Source organism: Carcharodon carcharias, chromosome 18 (assembly GCF_017639515.1).
Source record: "Carcharodon carcharias isolate sCarCar2 chromosome 18, sCarCar2.pri, whole genome shotgun sequence".
NCBI classification, from domain to species: Eukaryota; Metazoa; Chordata; class Chondrichthyes; order Lamniformes; family Lamnidae; genus Carcharodon; species Carcharodon carcharias.
In genome coordinates this window covers 21271811-21285435 of record NC_054484.1, presented here as the reverse complement: position 1 = coordinate 21285435, position 13625 = coordinate 21271811, and the positions used below count along the sequence as shown (strand labels likewise).

General features: G+C 42.5%; 1 protein-coding gene across 5 annotated transcripts in view; it reads right to left on the bottom strand.

Moving 5' to 3' along the window:
* Positions 1-13231, bottom strand: part of LOC121290680 (Down syndrome cell adhesion molecule homolog) — a 548723-nt gene extending 535492 nt beyond the window's left edge. For all 5 annotated transcript variants that reach the window (XM_041211452.1, XM_041211450.1, XM_041211451.1 and 2 more), the window contains exons 1-2: positions 12973-13231; positions 11569-11715 (exon numbers count right to left, since the gene is read on the bottom strand). In XM_041211452.1, coding sequence (XP_041067386.1) covers positions 11569-11715; positions 12973-13216 — 391 coding nt within the window. In that variant the 5' untranslated portion in view covers positions 13217-13231. The remainder of the gene's footprint in view (positions 1-11568; positions 11716-12972) is intronic.
* Between the last annotated feature and the right edge of the window lie 394 nt (positions 13232-13625).

The window sequence follows — 13625 nt, the reverse complement described above, 5'->3', positions numbered from 1 at the left end:
TGTCCCAACTAAGACACAGACTAGAAAATGAAAAAGAAATATTTTGGGGCTTTTCCCTACTCTTGAGAATTTCAGTGAAGTACAACAATAAATTGTGGACTTTTAATCAAGATGCATTCTGCAAACCTATCTAAAATAACCATCAGCTGAAAAGACAAAGCATGATCTCTCTGGGGTTTATAAGGCATCAGTGGCATGGAACAAATGGAAGCTGTGATTGGGATAGCCTCTGCAGGAGATGACAATTTGATGCACTATAAGTTTTTATGTATTTTTTATATCTTTATTCTACTTTTGATGACTTTTTTTAAGAAAGCACTTAGAATATAAAAATACCATTTAGTGTTTGAAATGGCTGTGTATGTTGTAAACCTTTCACTTAATCATTAAGGACTGGAGATTTTCAGAGAGATTGGAGAAACAGGCTGGAGGGTGTCAGCACTTCATGCTTCATTCCCACTGATGAGGTTAAATACCAATGCCTTACTACAGATCAGAAGATATGCTAACACAGGATGTTATCCTAAAGTTTTCGAGTGATATCACAGAGAAGGAGGCCACTTGGCCCATCATGTCTGTGCCAGCTCTTCGAAAGAATTGTCCAATATCCACGCTCCTGCTTATAGCCCTGCAAATGTTTTCTCTTCAAGTACTTATCCAGAACTGTATGCATTCCCTTTTGAAAGTTGCCGTTAAATCTGCTTTCACAACCATTTCATTCCAGATCATAATAATTCACTCCATAAAAGGACTTCTTCTTAAATCCATAAAATTATAAAGTTTTTTTGACAAATGTCCAATTAGGTGTTATCAGTCAATAGTACACTTACCTCTGAATCACCAAATGGTAGGCTTGAGTGCCATGACAAGACTTGAGTACTTAGTTCATGCTGGCACTCCAGTGCAATACTGAGAGAGAGCTCATTTTCTGAAGGTGCTCCTAAAGGGCTCCGTCACACTTTTTGAGAGGACATTAAGGATCCCATGGCAGTATTTCCAGGAGAGCAAAAAGCCCCAGCCAACATTCCCCCCTCAACCATGGCCAACAGATTAACAGTTCATTTACCTCATTGCTATTTGAGGATTTTATTCACAGAACAACATGTCGCCACACTCTAACATGTAATTGTGTAATGTGCCTGAGGTATTACAGTAACATAATATGATGCTAATTAAATGCAAACATTTCAGACAATCGCAGTGTTCAGGCAAAGAGGCACTCTGTCATATATTCTGTGGATTAGTGAAAATGTGCTAACGCCCGGTCTTTCAATTGGTGTTAAGGACTGATTTTTACACCGGTGGCAGAGTCCCTGCCCCACAGTATAAAAGTCAGGGGTGAGTCCTCTTCCGCTTGGTTGACTTTCCTCTCAGCCGTTTGACAGCCTCTTGGCCGTTACATGGCTTGAAGTGGCTCGTAATGCCCCCATTGGGGAGGAGGTCTTGACTCTGAGAGCTGCCAGCCAATCAAATAACTGGCGGCTCTCCAGTCCCAGCAGCGCCACTGGGAGCAGTGGCCACTGCTGGGACTGCAGGCAGTCCCAAAACGGGACTTGCAGTAATGGAGCCGGATTTAAAGGTAAGTCCAGGGTCTCACCAGCGTCGGCAGGGGTGGATGGGTTTGTCAGAGCAGCAGTGGGGGAGGGGGAACAGGGGAAATATACCTGGCCTTCACCTGGCAGGCTGGAAACCTGGCACCAGCTTCACAATCACGGATGCAATCCCAGCATCGACTGGCAGAGGTCTTTATGTGGCCATTCATTTACCACTTTAAGGCTCCAACTGACCCACAGGTGAACAGGCCACCGGATGCCTCCCCCAGTTGGTAATGTCATGGTGGGGACAGGCGGGTAGACTGCAGGCCCCGCTACCATGGTGCTCAATTTTAAGGCCGCCCACTGTGAGTGGTGGGGGTGGTGGGTGGCAATGGTGGATCAGGGGAGGCTGCAAAATTCACACCTAAGACTCTATGAGTTCAATGAATCCAATCTCTCTAAGCAGGGTTCTGCAGCGTCTAGCATTTATCACCTTTTTCTAGCCAAAGCAGAATAAAGCCAACCATCTAACCTCATGAATATGCTTAATTTATTTCCCCCACTGCTCCCCACCCATGTAAAACATTCACACTTTGCATGTAAGCCTTATATCCACTGTTACAGCCAAGAACCAATGGCATCTACTGCGAGAGTTTTTACCAAGAATTTGTTTTTTTTTTTAATTGGAAAACCAAGCTCATCAATGTTGAAAAGAGTGAAAAAAAAGTAGGATCCGCAACAACTGATTAACCATAGCACCAAATTTGTGTTTGCAAGTCCTGAGAAAGAAAGACTGAGGGAGATAAGGGAGTTCCAAAGTCTAGAGATGCTGAAAAAGCATAAGGCAGAGCAGGAGACTGTGTAAAAGGGCCTCACAGAAGATATTCAATAGCATATTTCAAAGTTAGAAGGAACAAAGATGGAATATTTAGAATAATACTGATCATAGATAAGTCAACATTTAAAAAAAAATGCCAAGTACCTGTTTCTAACACTAACATGGAGGATAATGAAATTTTCAGACTATTTTAAAGACATTTGTCTTTGTAGCCCAATTCTCCTTTCTTTCTTATTAGCATCCCCATATTAATGCACCATCTGAGACCAGGGGAGAATTGCTGCCATGACTCTGAGTGTGCTGTTCTCAAATCAGGAAACAAAACCTGCATGGATGATGGACCAAAGGTGACCATGACCCTGATTGTCCATCTCTTCCTATGGGGAGATGTCTGAGTAGCAATCAATATCACCCCAGTGTGGTACAGCTGAGGTTGGGAGCTCAGTCTTTTGAGGAGGATGTGGAGACTTGGGCAAAACGCTTCCTTTTGAGAACACCATACTATGGGAGGCTGGTTTGTATACAGCATCTCAGAAGCAGTCTATCATACCTCATTCCCATATACACTTCCTTTACAAATACTTATTCAGTTCCATTTTAAATTCTTATGGTCTCTACCCCAATTGTCATTTGTGATAAAGCATTCCAGCTAGGCTGTCACTATGCTGCTGGCCTTCCAACCAGACCACTTCCGCACCCACACTCCTCACACACTCCAGCACTGTGAACCCCACCCCAAAATGAAAAGGCAAAAATGGCGTATCAGGACACACATGGGTTGGTTGAGTGGTTAGTGAGCTAAAATAGTATACAGGCCATGTTTTCCCGAGCATTGAGGAAGACTCGGTCCTCGGTATATGCTAAAAATCTCTTGGCACTATTCAAAGGAGAGCTGGACATGTTCCCAGAGCCCTACTCTACAATCCAACTTTCAACCAAACCTGCAGAAAGCACCAAGAATTGGACATGCATCTCACTGTCGCATGCAAGAGGAGACATTTCCATTTATAAGGAAGGTGAAAACAAGGGACTATAAGGTCACCGCCCATAAAACTTACATGGAAATCAGAAGAAACACTTATACCCAAAGAGAGGTAAGGATGTGGAACTCAGTACCACAGGGAGTGGTTGAAGTAAAAAACATAGCAGTATTCAAGGGGAAGCTGGATAAGTAAATGAGGGAGAAAGGAATAGAAGGTTATGTCGATAGGATGAGATGAAGACTGACTGGGAGATTTGTTTGGAATATAAACACTAACGTGGACAATGCTTTTTTGTGCTGTAGATTCTGTGCATTGTAAAATTTCTCAACAGTTTAAGATGTTGCTTTAGACACTTGATATAAATAAAACAACATTTTTTTTTGATAAGACAGGACAAAATGCAGCACAACCAGCAAAAGACAAGAGTAAAGTGTTAAACCCTGAAACATTCATTTTGTTTACCCATGATTCTCTCTGGCAGCTGCATTATTAATTCATAGATTTATTGATTTTTTTCCTCCTGTCTTCAGTCCTGCTGACCTGGTTAATTTGACAGCTCTGAGCAGCAGAGATTCACTACACTTGCCAGTAAAAGGTAACACAACATCAATGGTCGCTATAGCATCCATTTACTCTTGGAGCTCACATAACTAGAACAGTAAGGCACATGCTAGGGTAAAGGAAGGAACTGTGTGAGTCAGTGACTTCCAGAGTATGCTTCCTTCCTCCTCCTCCCCACTACCCTACCTCACACCACCTGCCCCACCCCAACCCTCCACATCCCCAATACCCCTTTGCTTGGGAAACTGACCAGCATCCAGCCTGAAGTAACTTTCCCAACAGCTCAGCAAGGATAGCCAATGAGTCACCAAGTCTTACAGACTAGGAAGACCCCTATCTGGAAGAAGATCTGTTTTGAAGACATTGTTGATCTCAGCTACAATGGCGATAGGGACATGACCACCGGTTTCCATGGGTATGGAGGAGGAAGAAACATTGGCTAAGACTCCTGGTCCTTAAGTAGCAGCCATGGCAGAAATGAGCATGCACAAAAGGTTGACTGGCCTCAGCTGTCACGTTCTCTTAGTCAAATAGCTTGCCGATATTCACTGTGAAGAATGATTGCCTTGGATTAGGTGCTGGGGGTGCCTAGCCTCCATAGAATCTACAGGGGAATTAAAGGAGGGAGAAAAGGAGCAGTCTGCTTTGTAGTGCACAGCCCCCATTTTCATTGGTAACCTTTAGGTGTAAATGCAGTGCAAAAGGACAATGACAAAGGGAAGAGGGGAATTTAATCAGCTGATGTTATGGAAATAATGCCATAACTATTGCATTGAAGTCCTCTTTCCAAGGAGCCTGAGTGGGTTGTTTTAAGTATTACACAGTGGGGCAGTGTTCACATTCACAAACCCAATATTACGCTGCATTGTTCTCAACAAAGTCAGTGGCCTTCACCCACTGCTGCTCGACCTCATGAAAATGTCTGCAGCCAGACACATCTGGATTAAACATGTTGCCTACCTTACTTACAAAATTAAGAACAAGCATTAAGACTGTACCATGGAACAACAGTGACAAGTGCTTAATGTGAAATTCCTCCCTTTGATATTCAAGTGGCATTTACCTGTTTAAAGACCTCAGTTGAACCAGGTGTTTGATGAGCACAATTGCTCCACCCCAGCTATCCCACAGCGTGACTTCAAGGCCACAACATCACATATTCAGACAGGTCGGCAACTGGTCCTACTCCTCTCGGTCAATCCCTGTGAATGCTAATATCCCTGATACATTGTTTGAACCACAGCACCTCGGTAACATTAAATTTCTGCAGTCGATCAATTAAAGGGACCCTGCAGCAACAGTTCTGCAAGGCAACATTTTAAGGTAAGTTTTCTACACAAATGACTGGGTTCTTCTAAACCTACCAAAGAGTTGATGGTAAGGCCCTTTAAGTCCTCTTCATTGACTAGAATCCATTCACATATTGCTTGGTCTGCAATTTTGGTTAATTTTAAATGAATCCAGCTTTATAAATAACCAAACCATTCGGAACAGGAGGGCAGAGTATCCAAGTTGGAAAGTGTGCTGTGTTTTTTTTTTAACACCATGCTTTCCTGCAAGACCTTTGCAGGCCTCCAGTGAAGTTGCAAGATTTTGAGGATTGTTCCCTGGGCTTCATCTGCTGAGCCCACTCCCGGGTAATTAGTCACGATGCTGTCGCTCGATGAGTCTCTCTATTCCCTTCATAATCTCTCCGCGAAAATGAGCAGTGCTCAATCAAAGCTCACGAGAACACCCAAATTCTATTGACCCACTGTCAACAGAGGAACATATGAATCAGGAGCAGGAGTAGGCCACTTGGCCCCTCGAGACTGCTCCGCTATTCAGTATGATCATGGCTGATCTAATGTTAACGTCAATTCCACATTCCTGTCCACCGCTGATAACCTTTCACCCCCTTGCTTATCAAGAATCTACCTACTTCTGCTTTAAAGCTATAGAAGGGCTCTGCTCCACCATCTTTGGAGGAAGAGAGCTCCAGTGCCTCACAACCCTCAGAGAAAAAACATTCCTCATCTCTGTCTTAAATGGGTGACCACTTATTTTTAAACAGTGACCCCTGATTCTCCCCACTCTTGAGTTATTCGGAAATGAATTCCAAGGGTAATCTTACTTGCCCCACGTCATGACCAATTGTACTGAAATTCAGCAACTGAGGCAGAATCAACTATCTTCTTGTGACCACTGTAAACTTGAAGGAATATTCGCCCCGACAACCTGCTGGGGCCAACCAATTTTGAAATCCAATATGAAATCAGATTCACAGAGTGCTGCATTAACATTGTATTGATTGCAGCATCTCTATGTAACTCAGATGCCATGGACCTGGGAACTCATACAGAACAAGACAAGAATGCTTTTAGTCATTTTAAAATGCTGATTACTGGCACCAGAAGGTGGAAACAAAGCTAAAGATGTGGATGTAAAATGTGTATCCAAACACACTAAAAGATAAAAGGAAAGAAAAGGCCAAAAGCTTTGTCTCTCTTATTTGTTGCTGTTTACCTGCCAGCCACTGAGCGTGTATTGAGCTGACAGTCTGGCAGGCTTTTAGACAAGACATACATACAGAGGATGCTGCAGAATGAATTGCTAAGGGTACGGTCTGTGGCAGTTGACAGAGATACATGCGTAGAATAACTCGAGGCACATCAGGAAGGCCTAACCACTGAGATCTCGGGTAGTTGGGGGGGGGGGGGGGGTCATAGGTTACCATAATGCACAAATCCTTCACTCTTCTCTCGTTCCGACATCCAAAATGATAAATAAAAGTTGGGTTAGATGAAAGCTAAATCAAAAGCTGCAGTTTGAAGAGCTGAGGTAGCAGAGCTGATTTTTTTTTTGTGTGTACAAAATTGGACTACCTGCTGGCAACATATATTCCAAATCACGGCATGCATTTCCACAATTTTCTGGCTTTATCCTTAGTGAAGAGTGTTTTGTGAAGACAATGCTGCCTGAGGTATTCAGAATGATAACTGCTGCCTTCTCCAGCTTTTCGCTATCACATCCTCTGCTTGTTTATTGCTGTTTATTTTATGTTATACGATTAAGGGTGAAAAGCTCAGGCACAGCTCCAGCTCTGAGCTGCCGCACGGGCTGTGAGAGAATGCTTAATTGTGCCTCAACTGATACCATAAAGGTGTCCTTGCAAACTTCTATAAAGTTTTTTGCATTTGAAACATTCAACCCTGTGTATGAAGCACATTGCAAAAAAATATACTACTGTGGCAGACCTCCCAACGCAGCCTCGTTTTGTGGATGACATCCTCATTTCTAAATCGTTCTCCCCCACGCCTGATACACACGTACACGTTTAACACACTCAGGCCAAATAGAATAAGGGAAGAGTTTGTGGCAACTCAAAGTTTCAGTGGATAGGGAAGAGGGTTGTTGTTTGTGAGTAAAGGGGTCTCTCAATCCTCGGGTAATTTAGCAACATCTCACATCCTCAAAATTTTGCATCCCTCAGGCTGGAATTTCTGCTGCAGCCCAATTTTTAACATTATGAAAGCAAACCCATGATTTTTTTTAAGAGTAACTTCTTCGAATATTTTTTGTGATATTCATTTTTCAGTGGTGCAGGCAGTCTCAAAGTGATACTGCCCCTTTAACCATGTTGACATTCCTAAATATTTGGCTTGCATTTATTAAGAAAATTAATCAGATCTTCATCACACCCAACCCCATTAACTAACTGAATAAAATCCACCAAAAACAATAAACATAATTCAGCAATTACCAATTACTCTTACCTGTAACTGACCTTTCACAGCAAATGTCATCAGCTTCCCTGACCCCTGACACCTGACCCTTCAAGCCCTTAAGAGTTTGACTTGACACATGCCTATTTAAAATGCTTCCTCAGTGGAATTAAACATAAGTCATTATTTATAGAACTTAATCACAGGCAAGAGATCATGACCCCCGTTAAATCAAACTCAATTTGTTTGCTGACAGCTTTAGCACATCACCTCAGTTCCGATAAATATCTGCAGTCAATCAGTTAAAGAGATCCTGCAGCAATAGTTCCGCAAGGCAACATTTCAATATAATTTTTCTATACAAAAGAAAGAGATTCTTCTAAACCTACCAAAGAGTTGGTGGAATGGCCAAGCCCCTTAGGTCCTCTTCATTGACTAGAATCCATTCACGTATTGCTCAGTCTACAATTTTGGCCAATTTCAAATTAATCCAGCTTTACAAATAACCAAACTGTTAGGGACAGGAGGGCAGAGTTTCCTTGTTGGAATGTGTGCTGTGTTTTTTTTCCCCCTATCGCCATGCTTTGCCACATGTCCTTTACAGGCCTTTGGTGAAGTTGCATGATTTTGATGATTTTCTCCTGGGTTCCATGCACTGATCCCACTCCCAGGTATAATCACGCACTTTTTAAAAATATTCTTTCATGAGATGCGGGCGTGGTTGGAAAGGCCAGGAATTGTTGCCCATCCCTAACTGCCCTCGAACTGAGTGACTTGACAGGCTGGGCAGGTGCAGAGGTGGGCTAGCCAGAAAGCCTATCTCTGTGCTTTGGCACTTTGTTGAAGTTGCTTAAAAAACGAACAAAACAAAAAACAGCCCTCCAGCCCCAGCCCTCACACTCCCCCCACCACCACCACCACCCACCCTCCCCCCCCACCACACACAACCCCCATTCCTCATCCATGCCTAGCCAAACCACCTCATGCCCTTCCACCCACCCATCATGACCCCTCTTACCCCTTATGCCCCTCTCTCCACCCATTTTAGCCCCTCACTATGCCAACACATGCCCCTATGCCAACTTAGTGCAAACTCATGCCAATCCATGTCCCCAGCCACCACCCTTTTCCCTTACCCCTCCATGCCACCTCACCTAGTATCAACCATGGTTGATACCACAGAGCCATGTTGACATAATAAAGTTATGTGTCTATTGATGATGTCACTATTAAAAAACAATTCAATACATTGAAATTCCTTCAACTAACCTCTTATGAAAACAAACATTTCTATTCTATAATCACTTGGAGCTGTCCATCAAACTGCTCATTTAACAGGAACCCCACTGTGATAATGATAGGTTGTAAGATCAGCATTATAGCATAAATACTATAATGATAAACCTCAGGCTTATGACAAGAGACAGAGTGAAACATCAAACACTGATTTCTTATTAAACTCCATACTTTTTTTATATTTAAAGCCCAGCAGAGTTAAATCCATTGACACTTTTGACAGTTCCAATGAGCTTTTTGACAGTTCCAATAAGTTTTGACAGTTCTTTGAAAGCTTTGAGAGCTCTTTGATAACTTAACAGTTCTTTGACAGCATTCACAGTTCTTTGGCGGCTTTGATAGTTCCAATGAGCTTATGCATTTTTTACACACAACCATGTCTAATTTTAACAATCCCAAAGGACATCTGACCTACACCAAAGGGTACCTTACCTCTCACAAACACGTCCTGGGACCATATCCAAAGGGGTACCTTACCTCTCCAAAATGGTACCCTGGCTATCCAATTGAATCGACAAGGTTCAGACCTGCTCCTACCAGGTCAACCTGCACGTTTCAAGTTTCAGACACCGACTTCACCAAAATCACACATCAGTGGAGGCAGCTGCCCATATAAGTCAGCTGCTGCCTCCGTGAAGCAGGGATGTGTAATTTATAACCAGCCTCCATTCACCCCCAACCCTCCACCCCGTGAAAACGTCAGAGTCTGGTTTCGGGGGGTGGGACTTCCTGATTCAGGCCTCTGCCAGCATTTTCGCACAGAGAGCCTCTCCATCAGTGTGAAAATCCAAATCATAATGTCCCAAGGTTGGGGTTTATTGAACTTGAAGCTCAGGGCTACATCATGAATCAAATGATCATGGTTCAGAGTCCCACTATCAGATAAAGAAACAGCCTTCTCCATTTACATGCCGAGGAGAGGGCAGGGTAGTGAGGGAATATTGAACATTGCATTTCCTGCATTTTGAACAACATTCTAGAGTATTTAAATACTTATTGATATTACAGTGAAGAACCATTTGATCAGGCAGCTTGGGTTCACTTTAGTTGTCCCCTAAGGAGTAAATATTCAGTCACTCAGTGTCAATGGTCCCTGCTGCAAAGTGAATTTGGGCATTGTATGTGGACAGGATCAAGGATGACCATCATGTGCCCCATATTATAATTGCTGGTCAACATTCACCATCAAGCTCACACACGATGAAGAATGCCCACTACAGCAAGGAACCAGGGATAGTTTTGGAGGCTGTTGTATTTTCTGGTCAGCAATCTTCACAAATGGGATGCATGTGCTGTTTTATCTAAGCTACTATTTTCTATGTTTCTATGCTGAATATATTTAAGAAGGAGATAGATAGATTTCTGGACTCTAAAGGTGTCAAGGGGTATGGAGAGAGAGCGGGAGTATGGCGTTGAGATAGAGGATCAGCCATGATCATATTGAATGGCGGAGCAGGCTCAAAGGATCAAATGACCTACTCCTGCTCCTATTTTCTATGTTTCTATGTTTCTGCTCTCTCTAGTTCCTCATCCAAGTGAACATTCTTCATCCATGGACCGACAAAGTAAATGTCGGTGCAATTATTTATGAAAATGTGCACAGTGCTGGTACCGTTTAATGGCTCCACTCAACAAAAGGGCATCACTGGCTCAAACAAGCTCCCCCTTTTACCACAAACATATCAGGGACTGGTAGAGTATCCAACTGGAGATTTGAAATAAAAAATTAGCACAATCGAAATAGATGTCAATTCAGCTGCACGAGAACAAAATTTGTCACCGGTCATGGAACGCACCCAGTTGAACCAGTAGGTACTACAGGCTGGTACAAAACGCCATGTCATGAACCAAGACAAACAACAACCAGTGAGAGCAGCTGCTTTAAGTCTTGGTACAGCCTTGCCTGCCAGTCTTACAAATTCTGAACTTACAGCTGGCTGAGCTGATCAGGCTTAGTAGCACGTAGCATACCAGAAAGGTGAATTGGGGCATTACTGATATGAAACCATTGAGCAATATATAACATATTCCATTAACAGTCTTCACAGCTTTCCTCAGCCACAACTCAACATTTACCAAATGGCCAACAGAACAGACCCTTTCAGGATGAAGGTAAATCCAGATCCATACCAAACACATACTCCTCCATTTTGTCATTGGGACGAAACACCACCGATTGCCATATAGAAATATTCAGAGAGCATTGAAAATAAGGCTGATACTCTCCATTTTACATGACAAAAACCAAACTTTTTCTTTTCGGCCAATGGGACTGAATTCCCTCCAAAGATATCATCTTCTGACAAATAGAATGTGGAAAGGATCACTCGACAGTTTGCAACACCTTATAACCAACCACATTGCAGGGGTCGTCCAGAAGGCCTATTAACAGAAAGGCTGTGTTTCCGCCAAACTCTTCAACTCTGCACCTGGAAACTAGCAATTCAAGTAAAATAGCAGATTTGATGGGAGGGAATTAAAAGCAATTCCAGTTCTTTTCAATTCAATTACAATGAATATATCTACTGGACAAGTCAGATTATCAAACAGCCTGTAAAAAATTGCTCATATATGAGCACAAGCAAAGCATCTATTTTATCAGTCAATATGCCTGCCTTCCAGAAGGCTGAAGAGGAACAAATTGATCTTACCTGAGACAAGTGAGACTGTGTCTTTCTCCCATGACACTACAGTGATATAAGTCTCCACAGAGGAGGGGATAATGCACTTGAAGACTGCTACGTTCCCTCGCATGGCTTTCTGGTCCTCCACACGGACCGTATAGGGCTCTCTTAAAACTAAGGAAAAAATTGTAACCGGATTAATGTTGTCAAACAGTAACAGTGTTCATTAAACAACAATATAAACTTGCATTTACATAGCGCCTTTAATGTATTAATATGCCCTAAGGAGCTTCACTGGAGAATTATCAGAATAAATTAATAAAAAGCCAAGTAAGGAGATGTTAGGACAGGTGATCAAAAGCTTGGTATGAAGGAGATTTTAAAAGAGGAGAGTTTGTTAAAGAGGCAGAGATTTTTAGGGAGGGAATTCCTGGGTTTTCGTAATGACTCTGAGGCATTGTTGGTTGTTAATTATATATTGTGTGTTTAATTTTATGCAGGTGGTGGGCATTAACTGGAGATTCAGTTGAGCCCCTATAAATAGGCACAGATTGAAGCTGTGGATGTTAGGTTAGGAGATGTATGCTTGTAATGTGTCACTCTGTAAATAAATACTTATAAGAGTGTGTAAAGATTGGCTTCAATTCTTTCCTTCACCAACTGGCTTTCTGAAATCTAACGGTGTTGCACTGGGTAAGAATGCTGCCCTTTTACTGATAGAACCTGGGTTTAATTCAGATCACAGAGCTGGAAGGACAGTCCTTAGACCCAGACCAGCATTCAGTGATCTTAGTGAGAGTATGGAGGTCAATTCTGGGCACCACACTTTAGGAAGGATGTCAAGGTCTTAGAGAGGGGATAGAAAAGATTTACTGGAATGGTGTGAATGTGAGGTACTTCAGTTAACGATAAGAGGTTTAAAGCAGAGAAGGCTAAGGGTTAATAGAGATTTTCAAAACTATGATATGTTTTGAGAGAGGAAGAAGAAACTATTTTCACTGGCAGTTGGGTTGATAGGCAGAGGACACAGATTTGAGACAATTGGCAAAAGATCCAGAAGGGAAATGAGGAGAATTCCTTTCACGCAACAAGTTATGATGATCTGGAATGCACTGCCTAGAATGTTAAATGAAAGCAGATTCAATAGTAACTTTGGAAAGTGAATTTGACTTGCGTGTGGAAATGAAAAATTAGCCAGGTTATGGGGAGTGAGGGAGTGGGACTTATTGGGTAGCTCTTTCAAAGAGTTGACTCGAACACAATAGGTCAAATGGCCTTCTCCAGTATTGTACAATTCCATGATTTTACATGAACAAAAATGCAACCCAAGAGAATGACATAGTTGAGATCCTCATCTCAACTGCAGAGGTTTGCAAATGCATTAAAATCATTATCACTCTCACACTCTGATAAGCTCATTATCACACTCACCGGCCTTAATGTGAATGTCCTGACTTCTAATTTTCCCTGAAGGATTTTCTGCTGTGCAATAGTACGAATTGTCGTGGATTAAGTTATTAAAACTTGAAGGAGGGAAAGGGAAGATCTGGAGAGTTCCATTCAGATGGACGTGCCGGATCCCTGGGACGTCGTACATCTCTTCCCCGGTTGCAAGGTACCAGCGCAGGGTCGCTGAGGGATTCCCTGATGCAGGGCATGGTAACAATGTCCCCATGGTACTGGCGAAGACTACCTCTTGCAAAGATCCATTGACAAAGTATAAGCTGGATTGCAGATCTTCACTGGCAACTGTAACAAGTCAAGACAATATGATTTGTTTTAAAATACAACAAAAAATCCAAGGTCTATTAAAGAAGGCACCCCCTCCAACCCAGCAACTACCATATAGGCCAGTTGAAGAGGAGAGGTTACAATCCCCGATCACACAGCGACCACAGAGACTCAGGGTTCCTTTAACCTGTTTTATTCAAGCATATGCATGGGAGCCACAATCATTCCTAAGAATGAAGACCCAGCTCCCAGGTTGATTACATTTCATTACTTTTGTACTTTTTCTTATCATAATACATTTGAGTACATTTGAATACATCCAATCGGTAACCGACACACCAGTCTCATGTTGA